At 41.2% G+C, this 14,100-nt stretch overlaps 1 protein-coding gene and 1 pseudogene across 1 annotated transcript; one reads left to right on the top strand and one right to left on the bottom strand.

The window, feature by feature from the left end:
- Positions 1 to 4,910, top strand: part of LOC117488259 — a 5,718-nt pseudogene extending 808 nt beyond the window's left edge.
- A 4,442-nt stretch (positions 4,911 to 9,352) lies between these two features.
- Positions 9,353 to 12,261, bottom strand: LOC117488227 (exportin-T-like). The gene is made up of 7 exons (XM_034137024.1): positions 12,076 to 12,261; positions 11,524 to 11,640; positions 11,263 to 11,378; positions 10,593 to 10,640; positions 10,438 to 10,509; positions 9,906 to 9,962; positions 9,353 to 9,823 (listed from the first exon to the last, which is right to left on the bottom strand). Exons 1-7 carry the CDS (start codon positions 12,230 to 12,232, stop codon positions 9,797 to 9,799), a joined length of 594 nt encoding a protein of 197 aa, XP_033992915.1. The 5' UTR covers positions 12,233 to 12,261; the 3' UTR covers positions 9,353 to 9,796.
- Positions 12,262 to 14,100: the final 1,839 nt, after the last annotated feature.

The following is a 14,100-nucleotide window of genomic DNA, read 5'->3' as shown; positions in this document are numbered from 1 at the left end:
AGATTCATCTTTGACTTCAGACGCCCCGCCCCCTTCTTCCACTGTAACAATACTTTTTTTGCAACATGCACCTGCACTACAAAAGCTCTAAATCTTTCCCAGTATCTGTGTCTAACATCCAGTCAGAGTATGTCTCTCCACCTGAGAGAAGACACTTCAGGAGTAACACTGCAGTGAGATATCGGGTCTTGTTTTTAGACAATGCATCATCTTGTTCAGTCAAATCATCTTATTTTGAGTTGTATCTCAGAAGAAACACATGTTCTTTTACATATTTATTAGAAAATCACCAACTAACATCAGAACACAGAAAACCTTTGAGCATTTGAGGCTTATATTGAAACACAGCACATCCTGATTCTGGTCAAATATAGTTCACCATGAGTTCTCCAGATTATTACTAGATGTGATTTAACTAAATATCCCTTCTTATTTCAAGGACTCTCACCAAGCTCATGTTCACCTGTTCTGTTGGCAGAGGTTTGGACTCATTTCAAGTTATTATTGTTTAACTTGTTTTTGGAGCAGCATTTTTTCCAGTTTGGTCTCCCATCCCTCTGGCCCCTTTCTCAAAGAATATGTACACTTTGTAGTGCCGAGAGAAGGGAGTCGGAGGCGGTGCAATGAAGGTGCAAATGGGTACTTTAATGAGCGACAGAAATAGACATGTTGTCGGGTCGCAGCCCAGGAAGAGAAGAGAAAGCGAAAGGGAGGGCACGCAGTAAGTACACAGTAGGTACCGTCAACATTTGTGTCCGTGCGGAACAATACCCCCAACCTGTAGTTCCTTGATTGAATTATGTAACCCAGTGTATTAATAAGTGATCACTACACAAGCCCCCCCAGAATTCAACCATGGACACAATCCTCGCGTCCGGGAGGAAGCACCACAGGGGCCGAGGAGGGCGGGGCCGCCGGCGAGGGCCGGGCCATGGAACGGGGCCGCAGGAGAGGGTAGGGGCCCCAACGAGGGCGAGGGTTAGGGTTAGGGTACGAAGTCCTCGGGAGGAAGGAGCCGTGTCCCCGGGAGAGGCCAGACGGGGCGCCGTCCGAAGCCGCCGTCGAGGCGAACCGTGAGCCGAACCGTGAGCCGCGGTTATAGGAGAGGCCAGGCAGGGTCCAGAAGCGCCCCACCCACGGGCCGATGAAGGCGTGGGCGACGTCCGAAGCTGCTGCCGAGGCGAAGGAAGAGGCCAGACGGGGCGCCGTCCGAAGCCGCCGTCGAGGCGAACCGTGAGCCGCGGTTATAGGAGAGGCCAGGCAGGGTCCCGAAGCTCGCCACCCACGGGCCGATGAAGGCATGGGCGACGTCCGAAACCGTAGAGTCGAGGCGAGACGGGGTCCAGGAGCGCGACACCCACGGGTCGAAGAAGGCATGGGCGACGGCCCAAGCCGCCGTCGAGGAGGTGAAAAAGCGAGAGGGTCCACACGAGGCCGACCAGACATGCTCGAACCTCCTCTCAGTCACCAGAAAAAAAACTCAAAAGGGTCGTCCTGTCCACGATCGAAAACAGGTGGGCGAAATTGTGAGAGGATCCACACGAGGCCGACCAGACTTGACCGAACCTCCTCTCCGGCACCACAAAAAAAATCACGATATGACAAATGTACAAATAAAGGGTTTTTCTTAAGTCTTTTTTTAGAGGATTTACAACATTGATGTGAGTCTACACAACACACAGCCTATCAGAGCAGAGCTGTGTGTGTGTGTGTGTGTGTGTGTGTGTGTGTGTGTGTGTGTGTGTGTGTGTGTGTGTGTGTGTGTGTGTGTGTGTGTGTGTGTGTGTGTGTGTGTGTGTGTGTGTGTGTGTGTGTGTGTGTGTGTGTGTGTTGAAGTGTAATTGTATTACTGTATATATATCATTAATTTGTAACCATTTGAAATGTATGTTAATGTTGTTTGTATATCATATGATAGTGTACATATTTTGTATTTTGATGCTTTGGCAGTACCTATTGTTTCTTTTCACTTTCATGCTAACAAAGTCCCATTGAATTACAATTAGAAAGAGAAATGAAACAAAGCCATTACTTTACAAATGGTGCATGCAGTGGCGGCTGGTGGCCTTTTTTTTTGGTGGGGCTCTTAACATATAGAATCAAACGGACCCGGGGGGCCAGGGGGGATGACCCCTTAAATGATGACTTCTGGTGATGTAATGGCGCATTTCCATTGCAGCGCGTAGCTCGCTTTAAGCGTGCCGTGTCGTGCCGTCCCCTTTTTTGGTTGTGCTTCCACTAGGCCTCGTTCCGGCGCGGCACGGCGCGGGGCCACTTTTTCCCCTCTTTTCTGGCCCTAGAAAATTGTGGTTCTATCGGGGCCAACAAACAGGGCTGAGTCGGGCTGAGTATGCTAAACTAGAGAGAGGAGCGCTGGCAAGAGGGCTAGAACTACAACAAGATGGACATATTTGACCGTGATTTAATTGTAATACACGTTTCAAAATGATGCCGAAGTAACAACATACTGATACCGGTTAGTAAAAACCATGAATTAATGCTTTGTCAAGTCTGCAGACAGACGGCAGGCGAAAAACCTTTTAAAATTCGTGTTTTTCTAGATGGAGATTGGCTAAGCTAACGCAGTATATGCCCCGACCGTCCACACTCACAACAACGGCCTATACAGACATAAATAAGGCAGTGACTGTATTCACCATGACACAGGCAGTCTGTGGTGTGTACTTGTTTAACTTTTGTCGAGTTTCTGAACATATATAAGGAGCTGTGAGCTCTGAGTGCTCACAGCTAACGGCTGTGTTGTGTTTCTGGATTTCTCATTGAAGATGACGTCACGGCTCCGCCTACACTGCGTTACTATAGTAACTACCCCAGTTCCTAAACTGTAATGGAAGCGCAGCATGAAGTGAGTCGGCCCTGTTAAGGCCCAACGCGGCCAAGCCGTACCGAGCCGTACCGAGTGTGGCCGAGGCCGACCGTGTAGTGGAAATGCGCCATTAGAGAACTGGTCTGTTTTTGTCTTTCTTCAAACTGTTCATGTTTTATGAACCAACACCTCCACCAAGTGGCTTTGCAGTGAACTGCATGTGGGATATACAAACTGTAGATAATGTGTTTCTGGTCATTAATAGCATCTTTTCAGTAGCATTAATTATACATATTTAAGTGGTTCAATACAAGTCACTAAAGCATTTCAAACTGAACTGTGAATAAATGCAATTTAAAAAAAAGAACCACAGCACAAAACGTCATACATTGTGTTTTTTCTTTGTTTCTCTGAGGATTATTTACAAACAGGCTTATTTACATATAGCAATAACTCAGAAATGAAAAAGCTACATCGTCTAACACGAACAACCAGTTAGCATAATGATAATATGTGTTATGTACAATGTAACTGGCAAGGCTAGAGCAAGAAAGAACATAACGTTTGCAAAAGGTTTAAATAACTTCAAGTATCTGTCTTCAGATTACATGGAGGTTTTAGTCCGATGGGAAGCAGATTTTAAGCGACACTCTTTGTTTGAAGAGCAAGCATGGGAAACAAAAGACAGCATGTACCTGTTTGCATCCAGCTAGCCAAGCCTTTTTGGTGTACCAGCTACATGCGAAGCCTCGTGTATAAGTTTTGTCTTTTTCACGAGATTGCTGCGATATATTCAAATCGGGTCGGTCCGGTCCAAGGTCTTTAAGCAACAATTTATCTGCCAAACTTCTCCTTTCGAAAGGATTGGAGATTAGCTCTTGAACGGAATTAGGCGGGGACCGAGGTCCGGAGACTCCACCTGCACACGAAGCCATCCTCATCAACTACTGCGTCACCCGGATACGAGTCACTGTCCAAACTACTCACAGACTGCACCGGGCGCTGACATTGGCGCCCGGTGACCATCAGATTTGACGACGCTGATTGGCTGAAATTATGTTTCACGGCATAGTTTACAGATAGCAACAGTCAGCTGCTAGTGGCTGCTGCTGCACTGGTTGAGGGCTCCTCTCTTAGCGCCCAGACGAGAGAAGGTAATGATACACGGGCAAGGCCAGGCAGGAAACATGTGACTTATCAGTAACTTTAGACATCGTAACACCATTTTAAACGAGATTTTATTGTAGATTATACATTTTACTGATACCAATTATATAATATTTACCTTGTTCATTCAAAATAAAAAATAAAAAATATATATATTAGAGGTGGGGCGGCGCCCCGAGCGCCCCTATGGACCGGCCGCCACTGGGTGCATGGTAATCTTCCCCTCCCTCTCTCCTGGTGAAGCATCGGCAACAGACCAACTCCACAGACATCTGCCTTTTGAACCTGGCTCTCTCCTCTTCGTCCTCACGCTGCCTTTCTACTCTCACTACTCCAGGGTCGCTCAATGGACTCTCGGAGACTTTCTGTGCCGCTTGGCCTCCGGCTCCACAGCACTGGTTTCTTCAGCAGCATCTTCTTCATGGTGGTCATGACGCTTGACCGCTACATGGTCATCCTGCACGCTCACAAGGTGGCACGATATCGCACCCTGAGGTCAGCCGTCGCCCTGAGCGTGTTCGTCTGGACGCTGAGCTTCTGCATCTCTCTGTGTCATCTTCACGTCCGATGGGGCGGCTTGTGACGAACCAGAAAGCGATGACTGGAGGCTTTATAACACCTTCACAATGCATGTGTTGGTCTAGTGATCCCTCTGCTGGTGATGATCGTTTGCTACTCAAGGATCCTCCCCATGCTGCTGAACATGAGGAGTGCTAAAAAGCACCGTGTGGTCAAGCTGATCCTTTCCACTGTGATCGCCTTTTTCTTATTCTGGGCCCCGTATAACCTTTCCCTGTTCTTGTGGTTTCTAAAGTCTAAAGGGTTATTGCCAAAGGAATGCAGCGTAGCAGCCAGTGTAAAGGCCGCTACACACCCACCTGAGACAGCCTGTACCCATGAAGTGTGTTCGCTGTGATCAGATTAGGAGCCTGCAAAGAAATGCATTCGTGCTGTAGCTGTCACTTTGGAAAACTAATGTTCTTCATAACATCAAATTGGTTTTTTGTTTGTTTGTTTATTTATTTAAAGGCCAGTGCACATAGATCAACATTGCTGTAAACGTGCCAGTGTTAGCCAGCAGGCTAATTTTCAACTGTTGTCCTTTTGGCAAGATGTTAAAATAACCACAACAAGACTAGAGAAATAAAAACAAAATTAAAAAAGAATACACTCAGCAACAGACAACAACACATAGGACCAGACAACAACAGACAACAACACATAGGACCAGACAACAACAGACAACAACACATAGGACCAGACAACAGACAACAACACATAGGACCAGACAACAACAGACAACAACACATAGGACCAGACAACAGACAACACATAGGACCAGACAACAACAGACAACAACACATAGGACCAGACAACAGACAACACATAGGACCAGACAACAACAGACAACAACACATAGGACCAGACAACAGACAACACATAGGACCAGACAAACATGCAAACAGATGAAACACTATCATACTATGATACAGTGAAAAGTGTTCACATGTTTGATTGCTTAAAAGCCAGTTCTTAAGATAGTGGTTAAATGTATGATAGGAGGTGTTATTCCTTATCTGTATTGGTATTGTGTTCCAGAGTGTTGGTGTCCTCACAGAGAAACCGTTTACCAAAGGAACTGGACCTAAGAGGGTCTGCACAGCCCCTCTTAGGGCATACCTTGTGGTTCTGCTGTATCAAAGTGCAGAGTGGTGGTGGGGGTGCCTTGCCGTTTATGGGGCGAAGCCTGCGAGCTAGTTCAGGCTCGAGCACTCATGCTGCATTCACACATAACGCCCCGTGCCACTCTACAGCCAACCAGAGTGTCCTTAATGTGCCGCTCTATTGAACCTGCCAGATCTCTCTCCATGCATTGCTTGCTGCTGCTACTCTACGTCGCTGCTCGCTGCCCCCCCACCACCTGTAGGCTCGGGGGGGGTAGTTATTTAATCATCACTCATCGTGCTTTGTATATCTGTGGAGTGATGAGGCCCGAGCTGAAACATATTAAACGTCTGAAACATGAATAAATAAGAGAGGATTATTTGAGGAACACTTTATTAGTTCGAACAGAATCTCTCTTTTCTCTTCATATCAAAACAAAAACACATTTCATCATCGAACAGATTCAACCGCTCCTAATAACGCTCTAAATAAAAATCACTCATTCATAAACAACCTTTTTATTTTTCACCTCCTGCTGTGAGAACACCTGGTTTACCTGTGAACACCTGGTTTACCTGTGAACACCTGGTTTACCTGTGAACACATGGTTTACCTGTGAACACCTGGTTTACCTGTGAACACTCGGTTTACCTGTGAACACCTGGTTTACCTGTGAACACCTGGTTTACCTGTGAACACATGGTTTACCTGTGAACACCTGGTTTACCTGTGAACACCTGGTTTACCTGTGAACACCTGGTTTACCTGTGAACACCTGGTTTACCTGTGAACACCTGGTTTACCTGTGAACACATGGTTTACCTGTGAACACCTGGTTTACCTGTGAACACCTGGTTTACCTGTGAACACATGGTTTACCTGTGAACACCTGGTTTACCTGTGAACACCTGGTTTACCTGTGAACACCTGGTTTACCTGTGAACACCTGGTTTACCTGTGAACACCTGGTTTACCTGTGAACACATGGTTTACCTGTGAACACCTGGTTTACCTGTGAACACCTGGTTTACCTGTGAACACATGGTTTACCTGTGAACACCTGGTTTACCTGTGAACACCTGGTTTACTTGTGAACACATGGTTTACCTGTGAACACCTGGTTTACCTGTGAACACCTGGTTTACCTGTGAACACCTGGTTTACCTGTGAACACTCGGTTTACCTGTGAACACCTGGTTTACCTGTGAACACCTGGTTTACTTGTGAACACATGGTTTACCTGTGAACACCTGGTTTACCTGTGAACACCTGGTTTACCTGTGAACACATGGTTTACCTGTGAACACCTGGTTTACCTGTGAACACCTGGTTTACCTGTGAACACCTGGTTTACCTGTGAACACCTGGTTTACCTGTGAACACCTGGTTTACCTGTGAACACCTGGTTTACCTGTGAACACCTGGTTTACCTGTGAACACCTGGTTTACCTGTGAACACCTGGTACTTTTACCCCCCTCAAAGATCTGTAGTTTATTATTCTATAACTTTGTAACAATTGACAGAAAAAGCAAAAATAAGACAAGAGTTTTGTAATAAAAAAAAATCCCTTTCCGAGTTTTTACTCCTAAAATTCACCTTTTGTCAAACAACTTGATAAATGAGTATTTCTCAAAGTAGTGTGATTGGTCAACCGCTTATAGATGTCCCGCCCCTTAACCTATCACGTGCAATGTGTTGGAGCGATAGCCAATAGGAGCGCGAGTGTAGTAGTGATGTCCATGTGGTAAATTGTTCAGTATTTTATTCAGATTTTTTTTTGCATTTTGACTGAATTGTTGTTTTATTTAGAATTATTTGAAGGCATTTAATAATCTACTTTCTTCTTGTCAACAAATCTCAAGAAAAATAGTCAAAAAATATTTTCACAACAAAATGCAGAACGTCTCGCTAAATTATAATTTTAAAAACTTGGATTTTATAAAAAATTTCTATCAAATCTAACATTTAAATCAATTTTTTTTGTTCTCGTAAATTTTTGAGGGTTTTTCTCCTGTTTTGGGATTTTTTTGAAATTCTAATTTGTTGGATTTGTTGACAAAAATAAATAAAAACTAGCTCTAATTAAATGCACGACTTTCTAATTTTGGTCAATTTTTAGGCACTTTCTCCGGGAGTTTTCGTGCTTCACTTTTATGGGAAAATAATAATTTTTAAAGTTATAACTAAAAACAGGAATCAATCAAAGAAACATCAAAGCACGGCGTCGCAAAATCCCAAATTTTAAAGCAGAAAATTCAACATGTTTCCTTCAGTTTTTGATTGTTTTTTCTCTCCAGATCTTCACAGTTTGAATTGAAGCGTTTGCATAATTAAGTATAAAACTAATTGGAGCTTCTTCTTCTGTACAGTTCATGGGACCCTATGGAAGCTCTTTAGTGTCAATAAAACAAAGGATAACATTTAAGAAATTATAAAAAAAATAATCAGATTTTTGGACATTTTTAAGTCAGAATTGTGAGTTTTATTATTTAAAATTATATTTTTTAATGTTATTTAAGTGAGTTTAACTTTCACTTTGAATCCAAATAATGAGATAAAGAGTCACAAATGTGCCTTTTTTAATAAAAATGCTAAGATTATTAAAGTGAAAAAGATTGTTATTAAAAATCATAATCAATAAAAATATTTATTATAAGAGGAGCTTTTCAGTCGTTATTAATTAATAATAATCACAATTATGAGAAAAAGCCAAAAAATATAATTTAAATATTTATCTTTTTTTATTTTCTTGGCACGAATGAGCTTCCATACTTCGTTTCCAGGTGAAATTGAAGGTTAAAAGAAAAAGAAAAACTATTTATTTACATTTGTTTTAATCATCTTATTCTCTTATTTACATTGTGTTCGTCTGTGACGAGGGTCTCTACGTCTGTAACGAGGGTCTCTACGTCAGGAACGAGTAGTTTATCGGCTTTAAAATTCAGGGTGTTTTTATTAAAAATTGAGACGATGCAGAGCGAGCGTTTTCACTTCAAACCTTAAAAAAAAATCCATTCCTCGACGCATAAAAAACAAAATGGATGCCATAAAAATAAAATAATTCAGCCCTTTATATTCTGTCCGTTTAGCAGCGACACCTGTGTTTACATTTCTAACGAGAAGGAGAGAAGCTTCAGGTGTTTCAGGATTTAATTAAATATGTAACACACAGATAAACACTATGGAGGCAAATGAGTGCCATCGGAGGTTAAATATTTAAATATGGAGCCAAAGAGGCGAATAATGTTCTGGAAAGAACTGGAAAAGCTTCAGGATTAAAGTCGGGAAATCTAGGAGAAAATATGTGGATTTCTTTCTGAGATTTAAAGGATTTATTTGTGGGAAAAAAAATTCAAGATATCTAAAGAAAATTTCATTTTTTCCTCGTTAATTCAACACTTAATTCTTAAAAATATTTTACTAATTAAATAATTATTTTTGAAGAATATTCAAGTTTTCTCCCAATAAATCAGATTTCTTTCTGAAATTAATATTTATTTTTACTAAATTAAATTTCATGACAATTTCCCCCAAAAATTCTGGTAAATCAAATACATTTTCTTCTTAAATCGTACATTTCATTTTACAAAATGTCATCTTGGTTTCGTCAAATTATAATAATAATAATAATCTTGTAAATTCAGCAATTTAAATCTCAGAAAATTCACAAAGGTTTTTCCTAAAATCTCCACTTTAATGTCTGATTTTCCTAATTTCTCCTCAGAATGTTCCTCCACCTCGCGGCTCCACATCTTATTTATTTCCCCCACAACGCCTTCGATACGTCGCCTCAGTTTCTCTAACGTGAGGGTTTACAGTGAAGCTTCTTTCAGGATTGTTACCAAAACTTTTCCGTTCTTTTGCGTCCTCCAAAGATCTGTTTCCTGTCCAACGTCCGATCATCGTCCCTCGTTATCACCTCAATATCTCCTCGTTATCTCCTCGTTATCGTCCCTGGTTAATCGTCTCGTTAGTCGTGGACAGCTCGTCTTCGGAGGATTCTTCCGTCCTTCGAGCCACGTTTAAGTGCAAAAGCAGCTCCTATGCTAAGGTCTTTTATTTTGGTAGTGCGCGGCGCGTTCGACCGCTTCCTGTCTCGAGTCCTTTTTCAAAGAGAACTTCCAGTTTTTTATTTCCTACAGTTTCGCCCGCTGGAAGAACGCCTAAAGAGGAGACATCGGGACGTTATTAGTGAATAAAGTTATTAAAAACACGCTTTATTTATTGTAATTCAATCGGTCGTACCTTTATGTCGTTTTTCAGGACTTTCACGTCCGGCTGCTGAAGAACCTGACAGAGCTCCTGCGAATAAAGTCAACATTTTACAGCTAAACTAACTTTATACAGTATTTAATGCGACATAAAGACCTCTTTTTGTGCTTTTTTAAGACATTTCTTGCATCATTTTTTTGTATCTTCATATATTTCTTATTTTTCACTAAATCCAATAAAATATGGAGGCAAATTACAGGTATTACATGTTGGTTTTTGCTAATTTAATGTAGAAAATACGACGTTTTAAGTAAAAAATATGCGAAATAAAGTCCATTTGTATAAAGGCCTAAACACAGCAGGAGTGTGAGGAATAAACAACAGCATCATGCAAAAATACAAATTTACATAAAATTATTCATAATATTCATTAAATATCACAGAAAAACAACAGTTTGATAGAACATATTGACGTAATCAAGTCACAATTACAAGATTTAAGCCAAAAACCCTCTGTTATGAGAAAAGAGACGAAACTCAGACTCGTTCCCTCAGGTAAGCTCACCTTTGAGATCTCCGGAGCGACCTGCAGAGAGGGAAGATACTCCTGCTGCAGAAACTGGATAAACTCCAGACCCTGAAACACAAAATATCACAGATTCATAAATAAATGAGGAATACATTGCAGTATTTTAAATGTATTAAAATAAGAGTTTGTACCCGTTTGAGATGAATAGTTTTCAGCGTGATCGCACACTCCGACAGCGTCTGGAAGAAGAGAAACGTTAACAACACGTTAGACGTAAACAACAACAACATGACGCGCGTAAACAAGATGTCTCCTGACGTAAACAAGATGTGTCCTGACGTAAACAAGATGTCTCCTGACGTAAACAACAACGTGACGTAAACAACAACGTGAGTTCGGAGCTCCGTAAAAACAAAGCTGTCTCTGCCGCATGACGCTCTGTTTGATACTCAGATTTCTGGAGTAAAAAATATCAAAATAAAAAAAAAAAATGTAATCAAAATTCTATATAATTTTAAATTGTAATACAAAATCAAAAACAAATCTTAATCCATTAAATAAAAAAAAAAAAAAAATGTAAATCCCAATTATTTTCCCCTAAATCTTAAAAAAATCTAAATATAAGAAGAAAAAATTATTTAAAAAAAATCTATATAAATAAGGATCCCCAAAAAATCTAAGAAAATCTATAAATCCCAAAAAGTCTAAATTGAGAAAAATGAAAATCGTTAAAATATCCAAATCTAGCCCCGATGCAGAAAAAAACATGATATCCGTGTTTTCTTCCCGTAATGTAATATCTGAATCCCAGAAACTCAGAGTTGATTCCCTGATTACACATTTGTTTTTGGGGACCCTCACCAGAACGGTCTGAGCGTCTGAGAGGTCGAAGCTGGGTTTGAGCGGAGCGAGGAAACAGGCGGGGACGATGTGTTTGTAGATGAAGTCGGGGAATCCCACCATGCCGTCTTTCCCTCCTGCAGGAAGAGCAACACTCAGTTAGAAACACACAGAATACTTTAGATATATGTGTATATGTGTATATGTGTATATATGTATATGTGTATATATGTATATATGTATGTATGTATATATGTATATATGTATATGTGTATATCTCACCCCACAGCTCCACCAGCTTGGAGAGGATGATGAAGCAGCTCTTCTGGGCGATCGGGTCGGGGAAGTCCACGGCGCCCTGGATGATCGTGAACACGACGCGCTCGATGTTCTCCGCTCCTGGAGGAACATAGAAAACATTCATACAGTTAAGAAATGGGAAGATTCTGAGAAAAAACACAAATAAACGGTTTAAAAATCACAGTTTGAGGGCCATCGTAAAAGGAGAAGTACATCTTAAAAAAAGGAGGTGTTGTCGAGGATATTCTGAGAAAGAAAACTGGATAAAAACTTGAATTTTGTGTTAAATTTACTACAAAAAAATCCAACATCTGCAGGAAATTCTCTTCATTTGATGTTAGTCATATGTTGTCTGTTAGCTTAGCATAAAGACTGGAAACGGAGGGAAACTGCTAGCGTGTCTCTCTCGAACAGTGAAATAAAATCTTGTGTTTTTCACCGTTTTCTTCCATTTTAAGCAATAAAACACGTTTCTTTGAGCAGATTTTCCTCAGTTTCCTCTCAGATATTGAATGTTTCTCCGTGCACACGTACCCTGGTTGGCCATGACCTCGTTCATGCCGCTGCCGGCCACCGTCTGGATGAAGGTGAAGTAGCTCCTCCTCAGCATCTGCTTCTCCAGCGCCGCCGCCTGGTCGTTCTCCTCCGCCGGGCGGCCCAAAACCTCAAAGATCGAGAGGACCAGAGGCATGAAGACCTGCTGCAGGAAGGGGGATACCTGCGACTGCAAACGGGAGGAAGAAGAATTAATAATATATGTTATTATGGTTGTTATTAATGTAGAGAAAAGAGAGAAGCAGCGGCATGAAAACCTGCCGCAGGAACCGGAGGAAAAACATTGAAATCCCTGTTATTATATTACAATGTGTCCGTATGGAACAGCTGCCCTCAAAAGGCCGTCATCAGATTCAGTTTTGTTGAATATTTTCTGAATTTTAATCGGGAAATACTATAGTTTGTCTATTTGCGTCTGCAGGTTTCTCCTAAATTCACCAAAAGTTAGCATTCTAACGTAACATAAAGTACCGCGACCGCTGTTTGCACCATGTCATCAGAGGTATCGTTGGAAAGCTCCGTCTCTCATGCACAATCTCATCGGATCCAAACATGGTCATTTCCTTTGTATCAGCAACCAATCGTGAAAGTACAAAGGGGTCTTAACCTGTTCCACTCTGAGCCTGTTTTTCAGGTCTCAGGCTCGAAAATGACATTCCCAGAACAAATGACCATATCTTCCCTTCTAAAAGGGTTAAATTAATAATCTTTGTTCTCAAAGTAATGATAAACCTGTGAGTTGGATGTAGAAGTGTCAGAATCAATATAAATGTTTTTTATTTTAAAGAAAATTCAGATTTTACATAGTAAAAAACTGTAAATTTAGTGTCCATCCAAAAATTATTTTTTACAGATAGTGAAAACTACCCTTGGATGATGGGTTAGTAGACTAAAAGCTTTAGGAATCCAAAGTACAACATATAATAAGTACCCTGTATCAAGATTGATGCAAAACAAGTGAAATTTCACCTTTTTAGAGAGATTTAGCCAAAAACTGGGCCATCTGGGGTCATTTGGGTGGATTTGACCTATCTCTGGCCCCCCTTGCTCGATTTGGTTGGTTGACATACCCTTGTGACCGTTAGAGCCAATAGAATCGAAGGGGGAGTCTCCCACCCAGACACGTTGTAAAGAAAAAATGTGGTTGCTTCGCGTGTGGAAAACGAAACCAAAGTGGAGGAATGTCTCCTTCTGGAGTTTGGAAACTAAAACGCAGTTGTATTGCTTATGGATTATCAGAAATAATTTCAAAGAAGGCACAGACACATAGGATGAACCTATGGATTAACTGCAGCATCGTTTTTTTATCGTTTTAATGCCATTGAAGACCACTTTTGACCAAGGTAAGCCATATTTACGTGTTTAGCTTCTTAGCTCCACATGTGATGATGTACGCTTTCGTTTAGAGCGTCGCGAATGTTTATCACTGAGTGTTGAGGAGGGCACCGTTAGATTCAGTGTCTCCAGGACACCAAAAAAGAGTGGTTGGTTGTGCATCTAGGATAAGTAATAAGGGAGTTAGAGTGAGTTTAGTTGCCTTAGTATGTTACGTTTTTTTCGCTTGAGGCTAATTCAGAGGCTGAGTGCTAGCAATGTGGGTTTTTTTTGAAAAAAAAAATTAAAAAGATCAGTTAGCTGAGTTTCTTCCCGTTACATGGATATAACACATTCATAGTTTTATTCAATATTAAGATTCCTTAGACGTTGTTTCCTGCAAATGACGCGTTTATCTGCCCGGTACCGGGGGGAAGGTGTGAAACAGGTTAAACCAAGAAACAAAATCTCATTGGCTGGTGTCAATTTCTGACAACGTGATTCGTTCAGATGCGTCACGTGGTGTGCTAAAACACTTCCTGGTTAGCTTTCCGCTAGAAATTTAAATCTCAAAATGGCAAAAGAACGGCGAAAAAAACGTTCACAGAGAAGACGACAACAATTGTCACTTGCACGAAGCAAGGTTATACAAAAAACAAATGACCCCGAACATGAAATACCTTCACGGAG

The sequence above is a fragment of the Trematomus bernacchii genome, unplaced genomic scaffold (genome assembly GCF_902827165.1).
Source record: "Trematomus bernacchii unplaced genomic scaffold, fTreBer1.1, whole genome shotgun sequence".
Classification (NCBI taxonomy): Eukaryota; Metazoa; Chordata; class Actinopteri; order Perciformes; family Nototheniidae; genus Trematomus; species Trematomus bernacchii.
This window is presented reverse-complemented; position numbering and strand designations above follow the sequence as displayed.

Bases quoted from the DNA above. Each gene is read 5' to 3' on its own strand.
- LOC117488227 (XM_034137024.1), bottom strand. From the start codon at position 12,232: ATGCCTCTGGTCCTCTCGATCTTTGAGGTTTTGGGCCGCCCGGCGGAG. The intron at 11,379-11,523 runs GTGAGATATACA...CTCTTCCTGCAG, and splicing joins CAAGCTGGTGGAGCTGTGGG to GAGGGAAAGACGGCATGGTG. The intron at 9,824-9,905 runs GTACGACCGATT...TCTCCTCTTTAG, and splicing joins TCCTGAAAAACGACATAAAG to GCGTTCTTCCAGCGGGCGAA.